We start from the raw sequence: 19,996 nt of genomic DNA on the forward strand, positions 1-19,996 counted from the left end.
CCGTATAATTAACACTTTTCCGATTGTATGAACGAAATCTCGCAACATAAGAGAACACTTATAACTTTTAACGAACGGTAAGGGAATACTTTCAATTAGTTTGAAATTTGTTATTTCATGGTTTATGCTCATGTATACAAAGAATCCTCAATGGTATGCATACATTGTATAAGAAATGAAATACGGCAAAAAAATTGATGTTTTGAAACCCCAAACACTAGTCCTCGGTATTTCCTCGAATATTCCGAGGAAAATTCCGACGGATATTTTTACTATCTGTCGGAATTTCCTCGGATATTTTCATTTTACCGGGCAAATATTTCGCGAAAATGAAATTAGAATTCCGACGGAATTCCGACGGATAATGTCCGTCGGACCCTAGGTTTTATAACCACGAGCCCTTCTTCTTCCCCATTTCTCCTTCTTCCTCTGCGCGACCTCTCTTTCTCTCCGGCGATTTCCCCTGAAATCCGACGATATCTCAGGCCGATCTCCCTCTTCTCTTAAACAAATCGTAAGGACCTATCCCACTCTCTTAGGTTCTATTTGTTAGGGTTTGTGGTGTAGTTTGATAGATTTTTGTTAGGGTGATTGTTAGGATTGGATGATTGGTTGTATAATAGGTTTAGAATTTGTGATTTGGTTGAAAATTTGTTTTTGTTGAATTGATTTAGAATTTTTTTATAATTTTTTTATTTTTTGTATTTATAAAATCAATTTTTTGTTATAAAATCGATTTTTGTTTTACAAAACGATTTTTATATTTTATTTTCGATTTTTCGATTTTTTTACAAAAAAAATTTCTATATAATCGATTTTTTGGATTTTACAAAACATTTTAATTATTAAACAATTTTTATTTATTAAAACTATTTTTTGTTATTAGAACTATTTTGATATATTTATTAAAAAAATTTAATATATATAAATCTTTTCTGTGATTAAATTATTTGGGATTTTTTTTTAATTAAAAAAATAATTTATATATTTCTGTATTTATTAAATATATTTTTTTTAATTACAGGTCTCATGATGATCAACCCGGCCTCGACAGCGTCGTGGTCGGGGTTACGGGGAGCCAGTCTCGGGATTCCAGCCATTTTCAGGATTCCCCTTCGCCCCACAGCTCCAACCATACATCTCCTCTCTGCTGCACCGCTCATGCCTCCTCTCTCGCTCCCGCTGCTGCATCCGCTCCTGTTCCTCCGGGTCCTCCGGGAGTGATTGAGGGTTGCGGAGTTGGTTTCACAGCCCGGTCGTGACCATCTTCCGTATCTCACTCCGTATCCACATGGACGGGGTCAACATGGTAATTAAACATTTTTTCTTTTAAATTTGGATTCATTATTAACCGTTTGTTCTTTTAATAAGGTTCGACCGATCCGGGAACGGGATCAGCGCATGGATCAACCGTATGATGTGTACTCGCGCCTCGACAGTGGACATCCGACTTTCACTCACTCCCAACCGACAAGCAGGTTCTGTGGTTTCGTCAGTTTGCGGTAAGTATTCTATTTTTTTACTATATATTTTAATCTTTAATATAAATTTTCTACTAATTGTGTTTTTTTCAGCAAGAGTTCAACTGGAATTCCGATGAGACGCTCTTTATCTATCACCACTTCGTCCATAAAGTAATGGACAACTATGGGAAGCAGATCCACGAGTGGAAGAAGAAGTGGGAAATCAATAAGGTTCGATTTAATTTATTAACACAATTTTTAATTTATTAAACTATTTTTTAATTTATTAAACTTTTTCTTTTTTTTTTAATTAAAAGGTCCCAAAGTCGATGAACGATACGGTCTGGAAGGAGTTGTGTGCGCATTGGGATAAGGAGGAGACGAAAGAAACTTCTTCCACCAACTCCACCAACCGCAGGAGCGACCGTAAAGGGAAGGGCATCTAAAGCATAACTTGGGTGCTCAATCTATTGCCACTCTCGGAGATCGCATGGTAGTTCAACCGCTTTTTCTTCAATTATTTGAGTTTCAGAATTTAAATTTATTGTGCATTTCTTCTAATTTCTAATGTTTCTTTAATTTTATGTTTTTTTCAAGGCGGAAGAAAATGATGGCGAGCCGGTCGATGATCTCGCCCTAATGAGGAGGGCGTATACCAACAAGAAGACCGGCCAGATTGATGACGGTCTTGTGAGGGACGTGGTCGACCTGGTCCAAACTCAGGTGGTAGACGAAGTGTCTCAGCTTCAAACCGAGGATGACGCTTCGACGGCTTCGACCAACTTGTCCCGGTTTCGAATCAACGAAATCGTTGAATCCGTAAGTTCTTTTTTTTTAAGTTCAATTCATTTATTTCTTGGTTTAAATTTCTAAATTTGGCTTTTTTCTATTCAGTCGGTTCCAAAGAAGAAGGGACGTTTGTTCGGTTTGGGTCGTCGCACCCGGTCGGTTCCTCCTTCTCTCTGCACCACCGCCCTTTGTTGATCCAGAAGTACTTACGGCTCAGTTGAAGGACAAAGATGATCGAAATCTTTGTTGGAGACCCAGATGGCGGCTCAACAGGCGGGCTATGAGGCACAGAGGAGGCTGAACCAGCAAATGATGGAGATGATGCAGAGGATGTACCCGAACGAGTGTTCCCCGGACGTGCCAGACCGTAGTTTTTTTTTCCCCAATCTCGAAATGTTTTATTTTTATTTGTGAAACTTTGAATATAATTAGTATGATTTCAATTTTACTTTTAATTTCATATTTTCGAATTTAAATTTCAGAAATTTATTTTTTTCAAAAAAATTTATATTTTTTACATTTCGAGGAAATTAATTATATTTTTCACTACATCGATCGATGCGTTTTTGAAAAACGCATCGATCGATCCGTTTTTTTTTTTAATATAGCGAGGGACATTTCCCTCGAAATTTTCCGAGGGACAACTCCCTCGGAAAATTCCGAGGAACGGATCCCTCGGAATATACCGAGGGAACAGTTCCTCGGAATAAACCGAGGAAAAAGTCCGTCGGTATACTCCTATCGATCGATGTATATATGTCCAAACACGCATCGATCGATGAACTTCCGAAGGATTATCCCGACGAAGTTCTACCTCGGTATATTCGAGGACTTTTCCGACAAACAAGGGATCCTCGGAATTTCCTCGGAAATTTATTTCCTCGGAATTCCGTCGAAAAATTCCGAGGGATTTCAGAGGAAAAGAAATTCCGAGGAATTATTTCCGACGACGGTATTTCGTCGGAATTGCGTCGGAAGGAATACGATATTCCGACGAAATTTCGACGATTTTTTCCTCAGAATCCTTGATGTTTTCTTGTAGTGTTATCGGGTCGGGTCTATTCGGGTCGTTCTTTTCGGGTCCGGATCTATTCGGGTCGGTTCCTTTTCGGTTCCGGTTCTTTCGGGTAAAAAATTTAGACCCAAAGGTACTTGTAATTTTCGGTCTGGTCCGGGTGGATATTTTTGGTCGGTTCCGGTTCGGGTCTTCGAGTCCAGGTTAAATTGCCCAGGCCTAGTGGCATGACATGTAATTATCAAAGTAAATCATGGACAAAATGCTATTTGTACTTTTGTTTTAATAGATTAGATATCTCGCTCACTTAAATAGGTTTCTGATTTTGAGTATATGAATCATGATCAATTCACTTGCTCATTGTTTAAGTATATTAAGTTTTATATATTTGTCTAAAATGAAAAAAAAACAATAATTTTTATTCTAATTACATCTAAATTGATTACTTTTGTTTCATATACTTTAGTTTTAAGTTTGAGGTATGAAAATCTATTGTTTTTTTCAAATACAATTATACTATTTTTGTGAACCTATATTTTGTGTATAAAAATCTATATATTTTAAAACTTATAGATAATTACTTTTTACTTCCGTGTTTTTGAAAATATGAAAAGAAATAAAATTAAGATTAAAATTCGTTATATATATATATATATATATATGTTATAATTATTATAGATATTTCCTTTTATTATTTATATGAGTTTTGTAAAGAAAATTAAAAGGAAAAAATAAAGTGAAAAGCCCAATTAGAAAATTATCAATCAAAAGAAAATAGAAATATCTTAATATGTCAATTATGTATAATTCATTAAGGTTATGTTTGTAATTGACCACTCTTAAAATTAACGTGAGAACGACACATATGAAACTGATTTCTTAAATAATATTACAGAGATTAATCGAATATAAATTAAAATATATTTTGGAAAACATGTTTAGGTAAAGAAGAAGGCACAAATGTCCACACCTGGCTAGAATATAAAGTGTGTGATGGTCCAAATCTAATCGGTTTCGTTTTTATAAATCCTTAAACACCTAATAACTTTGAAGAAGATGAGCATCATCGCATGCGCTTAGGAGAGATTCAGGTTGGGTGTATTATTCGAGTCAAATGGGCTTCCAAAAACAAGCATGCAATTTTATTTAAACGACATTTAGTGTGTGTAAAAAAAATATGATGCTTCTCTACGATAAATTTAAACGAGAAAAGATTTGATGGAGTAAGTTTAATAACGCTTCTTCCAACGTGCGCACATGCTGCATCAATTACAAAAAGTCGCTTGTTTTCTCTTCTTTAAAACTCGTCTCGTCTCCTTCTCATTTCATTCTTCACGTTTTACACAACGAAAACAAGCAAATTCCACGAAATACGTCTAGAGAGTGTTTCGTAGATTTATTAGTTTATTAGGACATTTACGAGTGAAGCGTGAATCGTCTACCATAGTTATATCATGGGATTTGATATTTCGCACAGTCTTGTCTTACTGCGGAACAAATATTAGAGTTAAGAAATTATATTATATATGGATTCCATGTCCGTTTTCGTAAATGTTTTTTTATCCGTTTTCGTTTTGTCTTTTGAATCCTCTATTTCTTTAAAATAGATTTTATATTAGAGAAAACTACTAGGATAGCACTAAAAAAGTTTTGTCACAAATATAGTCTTTAAGAATAAAAATGACCAAAATAACACTTACTTTTTATCAAAAGAGATAAATATACACTTATATCCCAACGGTAAATTAATTTAGACATTAGGGTTTAGAGTTAAAGGGTGGGGTTTAGGATTTAAGTTTAGGGTTTAGAGTTTAGAGTTTAGAGTTTAGGGGTGGGGTTTAGGGTTTAGAGTTAAGGGGTGGAGTTTAGGATTTAGGGTTTAGGGTTAAGGTTTAGGGTTTAGGGTTTAGGGTTTAGGGTTTAGGGTTTAGAGTGGGGAGTGGGGTTTTGTGATAAGATTTCAAATTTTGAAAATAAAAAAATTTAAATTTTTCAAAAGATAAAATGCTATTTTGGTTATTTAGTTTTTGAGGGCTATTTTGTGAAATAAACTTAGAAATGTGCTATTTTGGAGATTGCCCTTTATATTATCGTTTATATCAATTCTGTTTTCAGGTTTCTACAATTCATATATATATTATTAAAAGAGAAGTACCTATTTGAAAATGTTTTTACTTCATTAATTAAACTCCCTCTTTTTTTTTGCTTGTCTTTTTCAGTTGCATTTATGAAATATCCTAAAACGAATAAAACTGCCTAATTTATTACTTGTCTTTTCAGTTACATTAATGAAATATGCTTAAATGAATTAAACTTCCTATTTATTATTTGTCTTTTTCAGTTACCTTAATGAAATATCCTTAAATAAATTTGGACATAATGTCATTTAATCAACAAAAAAAAACTCATGAGTTATCCTTACGTGCATAATTTTAATAATGGAGATTTTAAAAATTTGCATCATTACAATGTTACCTAAAACATGCAGCACTAATATATAACATGCATCAATAAAACTAGATTTGACTCACACAATTGTAGGAATATTATTTTCAGTTGATTAAATTTAAAAATAATTATTTATTCAAAAATATTTAAAAATGACTATGTTTTTAAAAATTATATGGTATTATTTGCTCATAACTCATTTGTCATTTAATAAATTGTCAGAAAAAAATTTTAGCATAATATAACTCAGTTGTCATTTGGTAAATTTATAGTTTTATTTATATATTTTTATTATTTAATTATAATATTTTCATTTTATATTTGAAAGATAAATGAATTTTCTTTCAAACAATATTTTGTAAATGTATTTTTTAAAAATAATCAATTAAAATTGTTATTATCATTGAATATCATTATTTTTGACATAATTTGAGTTTTCGTTTACATCAAAATTTATCATATTTTAGGATAATTTTAATTTAAAATGTAATTTCATATTTTTCAAACAATTTCTAAAAATATTTTGTTATAATTGTTAAAAAAATATTGAGTTATATTTCAAATAAAAAGGTAAAGATATTAAAAATATTCTAATTAAAATATGTAAAATTTAATATAGTTTTAAGGAAATGGTCAAAATAAAAAAAATTACACATAAAATAATCATGATTTTTGTTAACTGGGCGGATCATTATTTATATTATATCGCACACGAAAAAAAAATTTGTTTTTAAAATTATCTAATTAACTCTATACTCATTTTTTTATATTTTTATATGATATCACACATTCGTAAAAAAAATAGATAGTTTAAGATGGAAAAAAAAATATTTACTTAATGAATATAATATGAACGACTATTACAAATACATCATTAATAAAATAAAATAATTAAAAACTGAAAATTCATATCCGCGCTAGCATAGCAAGGTGTAGTGAGGATTCAAGCTTAAACCCACCAAACACGACTCGACACTCAAAACCCTAAACCATTTCTCCTCAAGTCCGTTCGTCCTCATTATAAGAAGACAGTTAACGATTTTGCGATTCATCCGTCTGGGAAGCTCGCTTTGGCTGTTTACCGTGACTAGTGCTTTGCGATGTTGAATCTTGTGAGGGAAAGAGGAGTTTTTGTTGCAGGTTTAGGGCATGGAGCGAGTCTTGTTAAGTTTGATCCGAGTGGGGAGAGTTTTTTTCATGGGTGGTGATCGTAAAGTTGGAGTTCATCAGTCAGAGGATGCTAAGCTGCTTCTTGAGCTTGAAAATGGTAGTCACAAGCGTATACTCTGTTCTTCTCCTAGAGATGTGAGTAACTGTTTCAGAGTGAAACTCTTGTTTTGTTTTAGTTTAAGTTGATGTAGTTTTGAATTTGGGAAAAGCCCACCACTCTCTAAGGCCTCAAGAAACTAGTTCTTTGGATCAGTAGAGTTGTTCCAGTTCCTTTGTTGTTTGTTACTGGAAATGGTGATGCTTTTGGTTCCTTGGCTAAAATTGTTTGCTTAATTTGCAACAAGAGTGGAACTATGTTTACTGCTGGTGAGGATCGACAGTGAAGGTGCATCAGAAGATCCGTAGTTGGTTGCTTCTGCATCATAGTTTGGGACATGGGAATGGCACCTAAAGAGAATGCAATACCGTTAGCCGAGACAAATACTAAATCAAGGCTTGCAGGTCTTGCCGGATCAGCTCTTAAATGTGAGTTTATTTGTTCTCAGAATACATGTTTCTTATAAAACATAGAGACAGTAAAATTGCTATGACATATGATTCTTCATCTTTCTCTGTTTTATTCAGCTATGAGAAAGGCACACATTGGAAATCAAAAAGCTCAGAAGCTAGAAGAAGTGCCGAACTCGGGACGAGCGCTGCTTCTTATTGACTAGAATTGCTACCTACATAGTTAGTTCCTAATCGTTAGTGCAGCCTTAGTGTGACCTCATAAAGCACTTATACCCAACGAACAGGTTCCACTTACACTGCCACACAGCAGACAAACATCTGAAAATTCAAGACACATTTTGTAAACTTGGAACATGTTTCCATTCAGTTACATACTGCAGGTAAGGAAAGGAGCTCAGCTTAAGAAAAGAGATATACAAGTGAGAGACAGACTCTCAACTCTCAACTCTCAAACAAAGGCCCACCCACTTCAGCAAGTTCATAAAAAAGGAGAGAATGTTGTTGACTCAAAGCACAACATCTAGAGATTTCCTAATGATAAAATTACCAGCGATCAAAGCATGATCATCACACCACTGATAAACTTTACCCCAAATCTGACCCCCTTTGCGTATTTCCAGCGAAACCTCCTTGGTTAACCACGAGAATTCTCCTTTTCCATATAACAAAACCAGTTTCCCACCATAACTCACAGTCTGCAACCAACAACAAGCAGCACGTCTTATCTCAGCCAACAAATCATCCAAACCTTTCACCACTTGCCAACACTTGCGCTCTGGATCATACGCCCTCAACTCCTTGTCAGACCAATCGTAAAAGAACAAAAAAACATCATCAACAACACAAGCGCTCTCACCCCCAACACTTGGAACTCAGCACCTCGTTCATATATCCTCGAACCCACAGCTGCGAAGCTTCCATAAGGAGGCAGCCCAGGGATTAGGACCAAGCGGCTGCTGCTATTGCCCCGGCGGAGCGTATACAAACGGTTCACGCGGGTGGCACAGTTATAGAGGAAAACGTAGAGACAATGCTCGGTGCAGCCCAGCGAAGATCGTCGTCTCGCGTATATCTCAGGCGACGAAACGAGCGAACGGAAGCGCTTCGAAACGAGAGATACTCTCGGATAGTCAGATATCGGTAAGCGAGCTAAGATGTCAACGACGACGTCCTCCGGAAGTGACGTAATCGGAGACGGCGGCGGCGATTGCTTCTTCTCTGCCCGAGACATGTCTAGATTGCAAAACCCTAATCACTGAGAGAGAGAGAGAGAGATAGAGGGAGGGAGAGAGTACCAAAATGGTTGAGTTTCGTTTCACACAGTTCCTTTCCTTTCCTCCTATCGTAAACCAGCTCTCAATCTTAAACTCTAACCGGCTTTGGTTTTGAATTCTCTGATTGAACCAATTTTCTGACCACCAGGAAAAAAAACAACAAATACAGTTTCTCACTTTCTTGCATAATTCGATTCAGCCTCAAATGAGATTTGCACATTTATTGTTGGAATAGATTCCGATATTATTGGGATTAGAATGAGTTGTTGTACTTAGATATCGGTAAGATATGGGTAGTTCCAAGTATCTAGTTACATAGTTGAGATATTCTCATCTGAGACTTGTATATAACCTCGTAACATCTTTCAGCGTGAGACATAGAGAAAACATTCAACTCTTCCTTTCTTCTCTGTTCCATTTCATGGTATCAGAGCCTGAATTTTTTTTTTTCAGACTTATAAACACTGAAATCAATTTCAGATGTCGACTGACTCGAACACGGCAACAACAACAACTGAAGTGAGAAGAAAAATCTCACCCTACGACTTGAGCTCTCAGGATAATCCTGGAGCTGTGATCTCACACCCTCTACTGAAGGGGACGAACTATGATGAGTGGGCCTGCGGGATCAAAACGGCGTTATGTTCTCGCAAGAAATTTGGGTTTCTTAATGGATCTATCAAGCGCCCAGAAGAAGGATCCGCTGACCTGGAGGACTGGTGGACGATCCAGGCGCTCTTGGTGTCTTGGATCAAGATGACAATTGAACCAACTCTCAGATCAACAATCTCTCATCGAGATGTTGCTCAAGATCTATGGGAGCATCTGAAACGACGGTTCTCGGTTTTGAGTGGACCAAGGATCCAGCAGATTAAGGCTGAACTAGCTTGTTGCAAACAAAGAGGATTAGCGATTGAATCATACTTTGGGAAGCTCAATCGCATTTGGGACAACATGGCGAACTATCGTCCACTTCGAGTCTGCAAGTGTGGAAATTGCACTTGTGATCTTGGTACTCTCCAAGAGAAAGACCGTGAAGAAGATAAGGTGCATCAGTTCTTGTACGGACTCGACGATGCATACTTTCGAACCGTACGTTCCTCACTTGTCTCTCGTACGCCGCTGCAACCTATGGAAGAGGTGTATAACATAGTACGCCAAGAGGAGGATCTACGAACAGTCCACAAGTTGGAGGAAGAAGATGCCATGAAGGAGGTCACGGCTTTTGTTGCTCAAGCAAGACCTCTTGGCCGGGGTGATGATGCTAACAAATCCACCTTTTGCAAGCACTGCAACCGCTCGGGACATCCGACTGAGAGCTGTTTTGCGGTCATTGGCTACCCGGAGTGGTGGGGAGACAGGCCGAGGGCACGAACAACGCAAGGAAAGAATCGCCCTGGTTCTTACCGAAATGGAGCTGGTCGCGGGTCTAGTTCATTTGCGAATGCGGCTAAGGTCGGAACGCAACATTCAACACAAGCGAACTATGTCATCACAGACAAAGATCGAGATGGAGTAGTTGGCCTCAGCGACCACCAGTGGAGAAGCATTATGACAATCCTCAATGCAAATGCAGGGAAGAACAAGGTAAGTCTTCTACTCCTTCATGGATTTTGGACACTGGAGCGAGCCATCATTTGACTGGCAAGCTTGATGTTTTGCATGATATACGTGATATGGAACCGGTTTTGATTGTATTGGCTGATGGACGCGAAAGAGTGTCTGTTAAAGAAGGGAAAATCAGAATTGGTCAGGGTTTGATGTTGCATTCAGTCTTCTATGTTGAGGGCATGCCTTCTGATTTGATTTCAGTTGGGCAGTTAATGGATGAAAACCGATGTGTTGTACAGATGGCTGACCAGTTCTTAATTGTTCAGGACCGAACCTCGAGGATGGTGATTGGAGTGGCTAAGAGGATGATGGGAGCATTCCACTTACGCAGTATGGAGAGCGCAGCTGCTGTCACAACAAAGTTGGAAGAAACATATGACCTGTGGCACAAGAGAATGGGACACCCTGCTGCTAAAGTTGTTTGCTCACTTCCTGTTATTTCTGATTCAGTTTCAGTTTGTTCAACTTTTCTGAATAAGGCGTGTGATGTCTGTCTCCGCGCAAAACAAACAAGATCTTGTTTCCCAGTTAGCATCAATAAAACTTTCAGAATTTTTGATATGATACATACAGACTTATGGGGTCCTTATAGAACACAATCGTATACTGGTGCTAGATATTTTCTGACTGTGGTTGATGATTACTCTCGAGGGGTATGGGTTTATCTTCTCAAAGACAAGACAGAGGCGCCCACACAGTTGTTGAACTTTCTTTCTATGGTTCAAACACAGTTTCAGACAAAAGTTCGGACGATCCGAAGCGACAATGGCTCGGAGTTCTTATGCTTGAAAAATCAGTTCTCAAAGCTCGGCATTGTACACGAGACCTCGTGCGTTGGTACTCCCCAACAGAATGGAAGGGTGGAAAGGAAGCATCGTCACATTCTCAACGTCGCGCGTGCCCTTCGGTTCGAGGCTTCTCTACCCATAGATTTCTGGGGAGAGTGTATACTTACCGCAGCCTATCTCATAAACAGAACACCGACCTCCCTACTTAATGGTCTCACACCGTACGAACGGATTCACAACAAAGCTCCGACTTACGATCATCTCCGGATTTTTGGTACCTTGTGTTACGTTCATAATCAAGGAACCAGAGGTGATAAATTTGCACCGCGAAGTAACAAGTGTGTGTTTCTTGGGTATCCTTACGGGAAGAAAGGATGGAGAGTGTTTGACTTGGATAAACAACAATTTCTTATCTCCAGGGACGTGGTGTTCTGTGAATCTGAGTTTCCTTACAAGAAACAAGTAATTACAGAGGATAACGACAGCAAAACTCCAAAGCTATGGGAACCGATCACCGGAATTCCAATTTGTGAAGAAGAAGACGTTCAAAACGTGGAGATGCGACAAAACGTCAACTTGAGCCCGATTCAACAACAAGGCCCAGTAACAATCAGGCCCAACAACGCTCCTACATCAGACATGGCCCAACAAATACCTGTTCAATCGTCTTCGACGTTGCCCTCTCCGACAACAACGGAAGCAGAATCTTCCGATGCACCAGAACCACAACTGGGACGGGGTCACCGAACACGGAAACCTCCTGCTACGCTGAAGAATTTTGTGACGAACTCTGGCTTACAAAGGAACTCATCTGGCTAAAGAGAATCCTTCAGGCGCTTGGAATTCTCCATGACCATCCGATGACTTTATACTGCGACAGTAAGGCTGCTCTACACATTGCTAATAACCCGGTATTTCACGAAAGAACGAAACACATCGAGCTGGACTGTCATTTTGTTATAGATGAAATAATAGCAAAGACCATAGCTACGTCCTATGTTACAACTACTACTCAGCTGGCAGATGTGTTCACAAAAGCTCTTGGACGATCAGAGTTTGAAGGATTCAAAATCAAGTTGGGCATACAAGACTTGTATGCTCCAACGTGAGGAGGGGTGTTGGAATAGATTCCGATATTATTGGGATTAGAATGAGTTGTTGTACTTAGATATCGGTAAGATATGGGTAGTTCCAAGTATCTAGTTACATAGTTGAGATATTCTCATCTGAGACTTGTATATAACCTCGTAACATCTTTCAGCGTGAGACATAGAGAAAACATTCAACTCTTCCTTTCTTCTCTGTTCCATTTCATTTATCATCCAAACAATTATTCAAAAATTAAAAAAATGTAACCAAAATATTACATTTACTTAAAAAAAATTAAAATAAACCAATTTTTTTTTTGAAAATTTTAGAAAAAGTACTTAAAAGGGCAAATCTCCAAAATAGCACATTTCTAAGTTTATATCACAAAAATAGCACTCCAAAACTAAAATGACCAAAATAGCACATTTCTAAGTTTATCCTTTGAAAATTTAATTTTTTTTTTTTCAAAATTTGAAATCTTATCCCCAAAACTTCATTTCTCAACTCTAAACCCTAAACCCCAAAACCTCATTTTTCAACTCTAAACCCTAAACCCTAAACTCTAAACTCTAAACTCTAAATCCTAAACCCTAAACCCTAAACTCTAAACCCTAAACCCTAAACCCTAAACCCTAAACCCCACCCTTTAACTCTAAACCCTAAGTTTGTGACTTTTGATAAAACATTAAGTGCTATTTTTGTGACTTTTGACCTTAAGTGCTAGTTTGGGAACAAAAACTTGATCTAGTGCTATTTTTGTCTTTTTCCCTCTCAAATATGTAGATATTATAAATTTTATATTTACATGCAGCATCTTGAATAGTGTTCAAAAGACGATATTTGAATATTTGCGTGGCCTTAATGGTTTACAGAGTACAAAAAAAGCCCAATAGTAAAGAAAGAAGACACCTTTCCTTTCTTCTTCTCCAACAACTTTTACCTTAGGGTGCGTTTCGACCGTACTGAAAACGGAGCTTAGAGCTCTGAACAACATCTAACCCAAGATTTTCCCGGGCACCAAATCGAAAAGTCCATTCCTTATCAGTTCGATTCTCTGTTTCTTGTAGGCGGATCTAGTACTTGTTCTCCTAGTCTTTGTGTTATTAATTAATGTTTGCTTACATATTACTAAACCCTCCAATATGTCTTACAGATTTAGGGAATCAGCAAACATGGCACCGAGAAAAAAGTCATCAAACATGGTTTGGGTACACATTCCTTCTCCCCCTCTTATTACATAATAATCGCAAAAAAAAAAAATCTATAACTTTGATCGAATTTCAATAGCGGCAGAATCAGCTTAATTTTTCTTTCAGGTTGTGAAATCGAAACAACCAGCTAAAACGACAGAAGTCGAAACTGAGAAGAATACATCTCTTCTCTCAGATAGTGTCAGAACTCTATTTCTCTCTCTCTTAAACTTGTAGTTTGGTGTGAAACGATGAATGTAGATGTTGAATCGCTTCTCAAGATTGTGAATCTTCTTCTTGCCAGGTTTCAAAACTGCAGCTGTCTTTGAAAGACCAGCACACATCATCCGACTGGTCCAATCTCCCTGATGAGCTACTGCGCATCATCTCCTCAAAGCTAGAAGACTGTTTCGATTTTATCCATGCCCGCGCTGTTTGCGGCCCGTGGCGATCCATCTTCCCCTTTCCTTCTTGGCTACTACGCACAAGCTACTCTCTTCCTTCGTTCGACAGGTTCGGAGGCTTCTGCACCCTCGAGAAGTTCCCTGTCTTCCTCTTCAGAGTCCGTTCTCCGGAAGACGACGACCACGCGTTGCCGTCTCAGTTTTTCGTTGGAGGAGTAGGACCAGATAAGTCCGGGGATCACATGGTGACTGCTCCAACCTCGATCAACGTTGCTGACTGTCAGATTATCCCTCTGGGGCATAGGTGCAGAATGGTCGGTTACGATCCTGATTCATTATTAACAGGTTACAGAGGCGTGGCTATTCTTCCGCTGAACAATGAGGAAGGAGGAGAGTTCATTGTGCTTATCGGTTACTCTCATCATATGTTGGCGTTAAGAAGTACTGAAATGCGTTGGATGGAGGTTGATAATTGCTCGAGAGCTGATTGCATCGATATAGTCACCTTCAGAGGCAAATTCTATCCGGTCTTCACCAACGGGGACGTATTCGCTATCGATCCTTACACGCTGGAAACGACGCCGCTGAGGCCACCACAGATCGCGGGGTGTGGAAGACTAAATTATCTGGTGCCGTACGGTGACGATGAGCTTTACCTTGTTGAGAGAATCATCGTTCGTAACGGTGTTTTGAGTTTCGCCAATATGGCGTGTAGAGTGAGTGTGCTGGATGAGGAAGCTGGCGAATGGGTCGTGGTCAGTGATTTGGGGGACCGTGTGTTGTTGATTGGACAGCTGGGGAATAGCTCTGGGAACAGCGCGTGCTCGGCTAAGGAGCTTCCTGAGGGTTGTGGTGTGAGTGGGAGCTCGATGCTGTTCATCAATGAGATGTTCCATGAGACTTTTCCTTATAAATATGGAGTGGATACAGGAAGCCCTGAAGACGACTTGAATGTTTGGAGATGTTCGAGAGAGACTCGTGTGACGACCCTCAATAAGTCTCCCAATAAGTCTCCCATGGTGGCTCTCCGGATTGAGCGCGCTGAGCCGTGATATCCTAATTTGGATTTACCGGAGAGATATGTTGACTTTGTTTTTAATATTTTCTTGTGATTTGAAGCACAAGTATTCTGATATCTGATGATATTCCAGTTTTTATTATCTTGAAACTATGTTGTCTTAATGAAAAAGGTTTTGTCTCATGAACTCCGTAACCTCGGACAAAAGGTTCTTATAATTTAAGCTAGGCTTGCGGATTTTGTCTAAAACGGACCAGCAGAACCAATCCAAAATTTTGGTTTTTGGCACGGTTACGATTTTGTGTTTGGTTTAGTGCAGTTTGATTTTGAAAACTAATTCGTTTTATGTTTTGGTTCGTTTCTAAAAATAATAAAAAAATTAAAGAACCGAAAAACCAAAATTAACCGAATTAACCAAAAATAAACGAACTAACTGAAAACAAACAAATTTAACCTACATTATTAAAAAGTAATTATACCGAACTCCAACCAAAATATCAAAGTCGGTCATTTTTGAAAAATATAAAACCGAAAAATAACCGAAAATCGAATCAATTTTATCTTCGGTTCTTTCCATGGCCGAACTGAATTAACGGAAAACCTGAACAGAAAAAAAAACTGTAACCACAAGCCTAATTTAAGCCCATGTAGAGGTTGGTGGGAACTGTAAGTCTGTAATCGCCCAAACTGAGTGCATTTATAGTAACATGTTCTTTCACCAAAAAAAAGCATAACAACCAATATATTTTACGGGTACAAATATTTTATAAAAACATATATTTTAATTTTTCATCAAAATTTGAAATTAAATGTGAACTTTGGGTGTTAAAAAAGTGTGAATTTTGTTTATTATATTTTGCTAAAAACATATTTTATATATTTATTTTTACTATTTTATTGTTTTGTATAAAAATAATATTTTATGTATTTTAGAATATTATTTATTAATCAGCTATATATATATCTATTTCATTTTCTTTTAAAAAAATAATTTATTAAGTTTATAAAGTATAAACTATTGATATTTTTTATTTCTTAAAAATCTGGAGCTAAAAGTGGATTTTTGGTTAATACCTATTAATGTACCACAGCTTTAAAGTATAACAAAAACTAATGCATTAATGAAAAAATTATAAATAAATAAATGAAAAATAAACATGATGAACCATTATATAAAAATTTCATAATTACTACAATTAGTTACTATAATTATAGGGTAGTTATCTAAAATACCACATTCATAATATATATTTTCATGTTTACATTAACCACTTTTAACCTCACTTTAAAGAGAGAAAAAAAATTATAATTCTAAAGTTAATTAATCTCAGACTTAGACAATTTTTTTTAACGTTGGACTTTTAATAGTTTTACCTTAACCACTTTTAACCTCACTTTTAAGAGAGAAAAAAACCATTATGATTCTAGGATTTTTGGAATGCGAAGTTTAGGATTCTGATAAATATATAAATAAATACTTAACATATAACATTAGCTTCCTTCATATAAAGTTATAACTTCTTTCATAACGATGTTTAGGGTTTCCGTCAATAAGATAAATATATTTGACACATTTCATAATCCATGTAACTGAACATACATTCAACTATTACAATATTGTCTAAATTACTAAAATTGTGTTATTATTTCAATTTAATTTTATCTTATGTATGCAAATCTTATAGAAAATGTTGAAGCCCATTTTATCAGATAATTGATCAAGATATAATCAAAATATTATTTAGTATTTTTACATTATGTTTTCGAGATTGGATTCTACATAACACAAAATTTTCAAAATAATGAAAATGCTTGATGGAAATTTTCAGTACCATGTAAATACAGTTGTTCATTACATATAATTTTGTGACTAAAATAAAGATGTCTACTGTAAATATAGTACAAACATAAAAAGTTATCAAAAAACTTCTTTTTTTTAATCCATGTAGAGTTGTAAGATGTTTTTTTTTTGACTAAATAGAGTTGTAAGATGTTGAGTCCGCTGACTAAATCATGTTTCAACTTTCGAATGTTGGAAATAGTTTTGACCCTTCAGTTTGTTCTTTTATTTTGATCAGAGTACAACAACATAAAACTTTTAAAATATAAAACAGGAAAAAATGTTTTTGTTTTGTTATCATGATAGTACAATAGAATAATTAATCATAAAAACAAGACTATAAGAAAATAGATTAAGAAATCTGGAGTATATAGAATATGTATTTTTTTTGTTTTATTATTATCAAATACTGTGGAATAATAAATTGCAAAAGGAAAAATATAAGAGAAAAGATTTGAAAGAATTGAAAGAATTTCTAGGTACATTAGGTATGGAAACAAAATACAAAAGTTAGCATAGTAAAAAGATATTCAAAAGAAAAAAAAATTCAGAGAAGGAAGGAACAAAAAGAAACATTGAACTTGGCTTGGTGATGATACACAGTCTTTAAGTTCATCCTCATCCTCGTAGCTCTCGGGGACTATATATATTCTCTCTGTTTCTGTTTTCTTCTCCAACATATCTTACTCTCTCTGATCAGGTTTCCCTTTTAAAAGTTGCACCAGCTATAGTTAATTTTTGGCTGAGCTTAGTGCTTCCAGGTCGCATCTTTCTTTTCCTACCTCTAACTGGTTCTTTCTCAAAGAATTCTTCTTTCCTGGTACTGTAACTACCACCACTGGCTTTGGTCTCGCTTTAACACACAGTTCGGCAGTCTCCGCGTACGAACGTTGTGATTTTTTAGACTTTTTCCATAAGTGGGTTTAAGTGTAGGAATTCGCAAGTTCTTATGCGTAGACTGAAGGACCTGCGCAATAAACACGAGACCAAGATCAGTTATAATAGTACCAGTACCAGAGAAAAGAAGAGTCTTCTTCGAAAAAGAATCGCTTAGAGGTAGAGAAAGAAAGGTGTGACCTTGAAACAATAAACTCAGTCGGAAATTAATCAGACGAGTACCCGGTGAAATTGCACATATGATTTTTCTTTCAAAAATATTTTATATGTTTTTTTCTGTGTGTTTAGTATATTTTATTCTTAAATAAATAGTTTTGTTGTTATTTTGTATAATGTGTATATTTATATTTAATCTGATATTTTATATTTTACTTTTTATGTTATACACTGGTAAAATATTTTAAATTAGTTTATAAAAATCACCATTATTTTGTATAACATCTATGTTAAAGTATCTGAAGCTTAATATTTCCACTATGCATCATAACCATGTATAATGAACCTTTTAATTAAATTCGCTCTCTTCCACAACTTGAACAACACATCCATACGACTTTGAAGCTCATGCTACAAACAAAAATCTCACAATATATGATCTCTATTCTCACAGACGACTGTTAAAAGTCTCAGATTCGATTCTCTGTCGATGTGGTGGTACTACGACTCTCCAAAAAAAATTCTACGGGTTTTCTTGAGTTTGGGATAACGCTTGCGGTAGATCTAGTCACTATAAAAAACTTACCCAAAACAATTGTCTTTTCCAGGCAGTTATCTATTTACTGTACAAGGAAAGAAATGCAAGGATCTTCACATCAACTTAAACAACCGTTCAAGTTAATCTCTCTTCAGTTGACAGGCTCATGCGGGACAGATTCCTTTCTTTTCCGGCTTCATCTCACCGCCAACAGTCGGTGCTGCAATTCTACTTCCTATGCTTCAGGCCTCCTTAATCTCTCGCCATATTCTTCTTCTCTCTTTTCTTTATTGGGTTGTCTTTGTGTTTATTATATGCTCATAGTTGTTTTTTTCAACACTGTAAAACATTAAAAAAGGTATGAAATTTAACATGTTACTAAAAAAAAATATCTCACAATGAATAGGGTCAATGCGTCGAGCTTAGCACTTTTGCAATTTCACACTTTTGGGAAAGAAATATAATTCCCTCTTGCAATTTCTTTATGATAATCCCGTCTCTTATTCTCATTATTCAAACTTCCTCAAGCTGAGATTTAATTATCTTTGTCAATTCCATAACAAATTATTAGGTCTTTTTTACTCAGGCCCACTACCGGATGTCCTTGGTTATTCAGTTCGTTTCATCATAAAAAATAAATAGCATGTTCATCAAGCCCCAAACTCTTCGATCAGTAAAGCAAGATAATAAAATATGAGCAAGTTTCACTTACAAAAACTGTTCTTCATTACATATACGCAGATGTGCGAGGTGTATATGACAACTGAATTTTCAATGTGAGATACATATACAGTCTCATAAGTCTATATCTTTTTTTTTTTGTAAACTAAGTCTCACGATATATCACTAACTGGTGCAGCGTACAAAAAGGAATCTTTAGGGTTCTAGAGACCTGTTCTTAGATCGGTAAAAGAGTTTCTTGCGATAGCTTCTTTGAGACCAACTTCTTGTAGATGAATTTAATCGAATCAAACAAAGTATAAAGCAAAAGTTCTGTTTTTAATTATCAAAAGTCTAATTCATAAACAACGACAAAGAAGGCTATATATAAGCCAAAACTAAACACAAAACCCTAAGATAAACATGTTTAAGATAAAAGACCTAAAGCCCATAAAATTATCATAATTAAAAATAAATAATAGAAAATAGGAAAACATAAGTCATAACGTTAACCACGTTACTTGTCGGTCAAGCATGATGCCGCTGCATCACTAACAAACCAAACAACTCTGAAGGCTTTCTTGGCCGCTACAATGGCAAGTCTACAGTTACAAAAGCAGATATATATATGTTATTTTATCTAGCATTTCATCTCTTTTGTAACTTTTATGGGCATTATATATTTGTAACTCCTGTAAATAAGATATTTAAGAATCGATTCTTAGCTTTTTTCAATTAAAAGTTAAGAGACGGGTTCTTATATTTTGCTAAAAACGACATCCTAAGAACCCCATTAAACATGCTCTAAGAGTTCCTCTTTTAGACTTTCCAAAATAAAAGAAATACCAATGACGACTCGTACAGATATCAACGATGATCCATCTCTAGTCTGGCCGCCAATTCAGACGGCACCGGAGGCGGAACCTCATCTCTCTAATCTCGGTTTCTCTTTGCTCTCTCCCTCCCCGTCCTTCCTCAGTGGAGATGCTCGCTACTCTTTTCTGTCGGAACCCTCCCAAAGCTCTTTTGGGTCGATGGGGATGTCTCTTGGCTTCTTATGGTGTGGCGCAAGACTCTGGGTGGCACGGTGGAGGGGAGAATCGGCGGTTAAGGCTGTAGCACTCGTCAGATCTGGT

The 19,996-nt window shown here is 36.2% G+C and overlaps 2 protein-coding genes and 1 pseudogene across 3 annotated transcripts; 2 read left to right on the top strand and 1 right to left on the bottom strand.

The window, feature by feature from the left end:
* Positions 1-6,683: 6,683 nt before the first annotated feature.
* Positions 6,684-8,521, top strand: LOC125586162 (annotated as a pseudogene).
* LOC125586163 (F-box/kelch-repeat protein At4g38940-like) lies at positions 7,902-8,626 on the bottom strand. The gene is made up of 2 exons (XM_048755984.1): positions 8,252-8,626; positions 7,902-8,192 (listed from the first exon to the last, which is right to left on the bottom strand). The coding sequence occupies exons 1-2, from the start codon at positions 8,624-8,626 to the stop codon at positions 7,902-7,904; spliced, it is 666 nt and encodes a 221-aa protein (XP_048611941.1).
* A 4,339-nt stretch (positions 8,627-12,965) lies between these two features.
* On the top strand, positions 12,966-14,952 carry LOC106433240 (F-box/kelch-repeat protein At1g64840). Of its 2 annotated transcripts, none has more exons than XM_013874086.3 (4): positions 12,966-13,220; positions 13,311-13,365; positions 13,474-13,548; positions 13,652-14,952. In XM_013874086.3, the coding sequence occupies exons 2-4, from the start codon at positions 13,330-13,332 to the stop codon at positions 14,801-14,803; spliced, it is 1,263 nt and encodes a 420-aa protein (XP_013729540.1). In that variant the 5' UTR covers positions 12,966-13,220; positions 13,311-13,329; the 3' UTR covers positions 14,804-14,952. The 2 variants fall into 2 exon arrangements, with proteins under 2 accessions (XP_013729540.1, XP_013729541.1); XM_013874087.3 differs by having other exon boundaries at positions 13,001-13,233.
* Positions 14,953-19,996: the final 5,044 nt, after the last annotated feature.

This window comes from Brassica napus, chromosome C4 (assembly GCF_020379485.1).
Source record: "Brassica napus cultivar Da-Ae chromosome C4, Da-Ae, whole genome shotgun sequence".
Taxonomy (NCBI): domain Eukaryota; kingdom Viridiplantae; phylum Streptophyta; class Magnoliopsida; order Brassicales; family Brassicaceae; genus Brassica; species Brassica napus.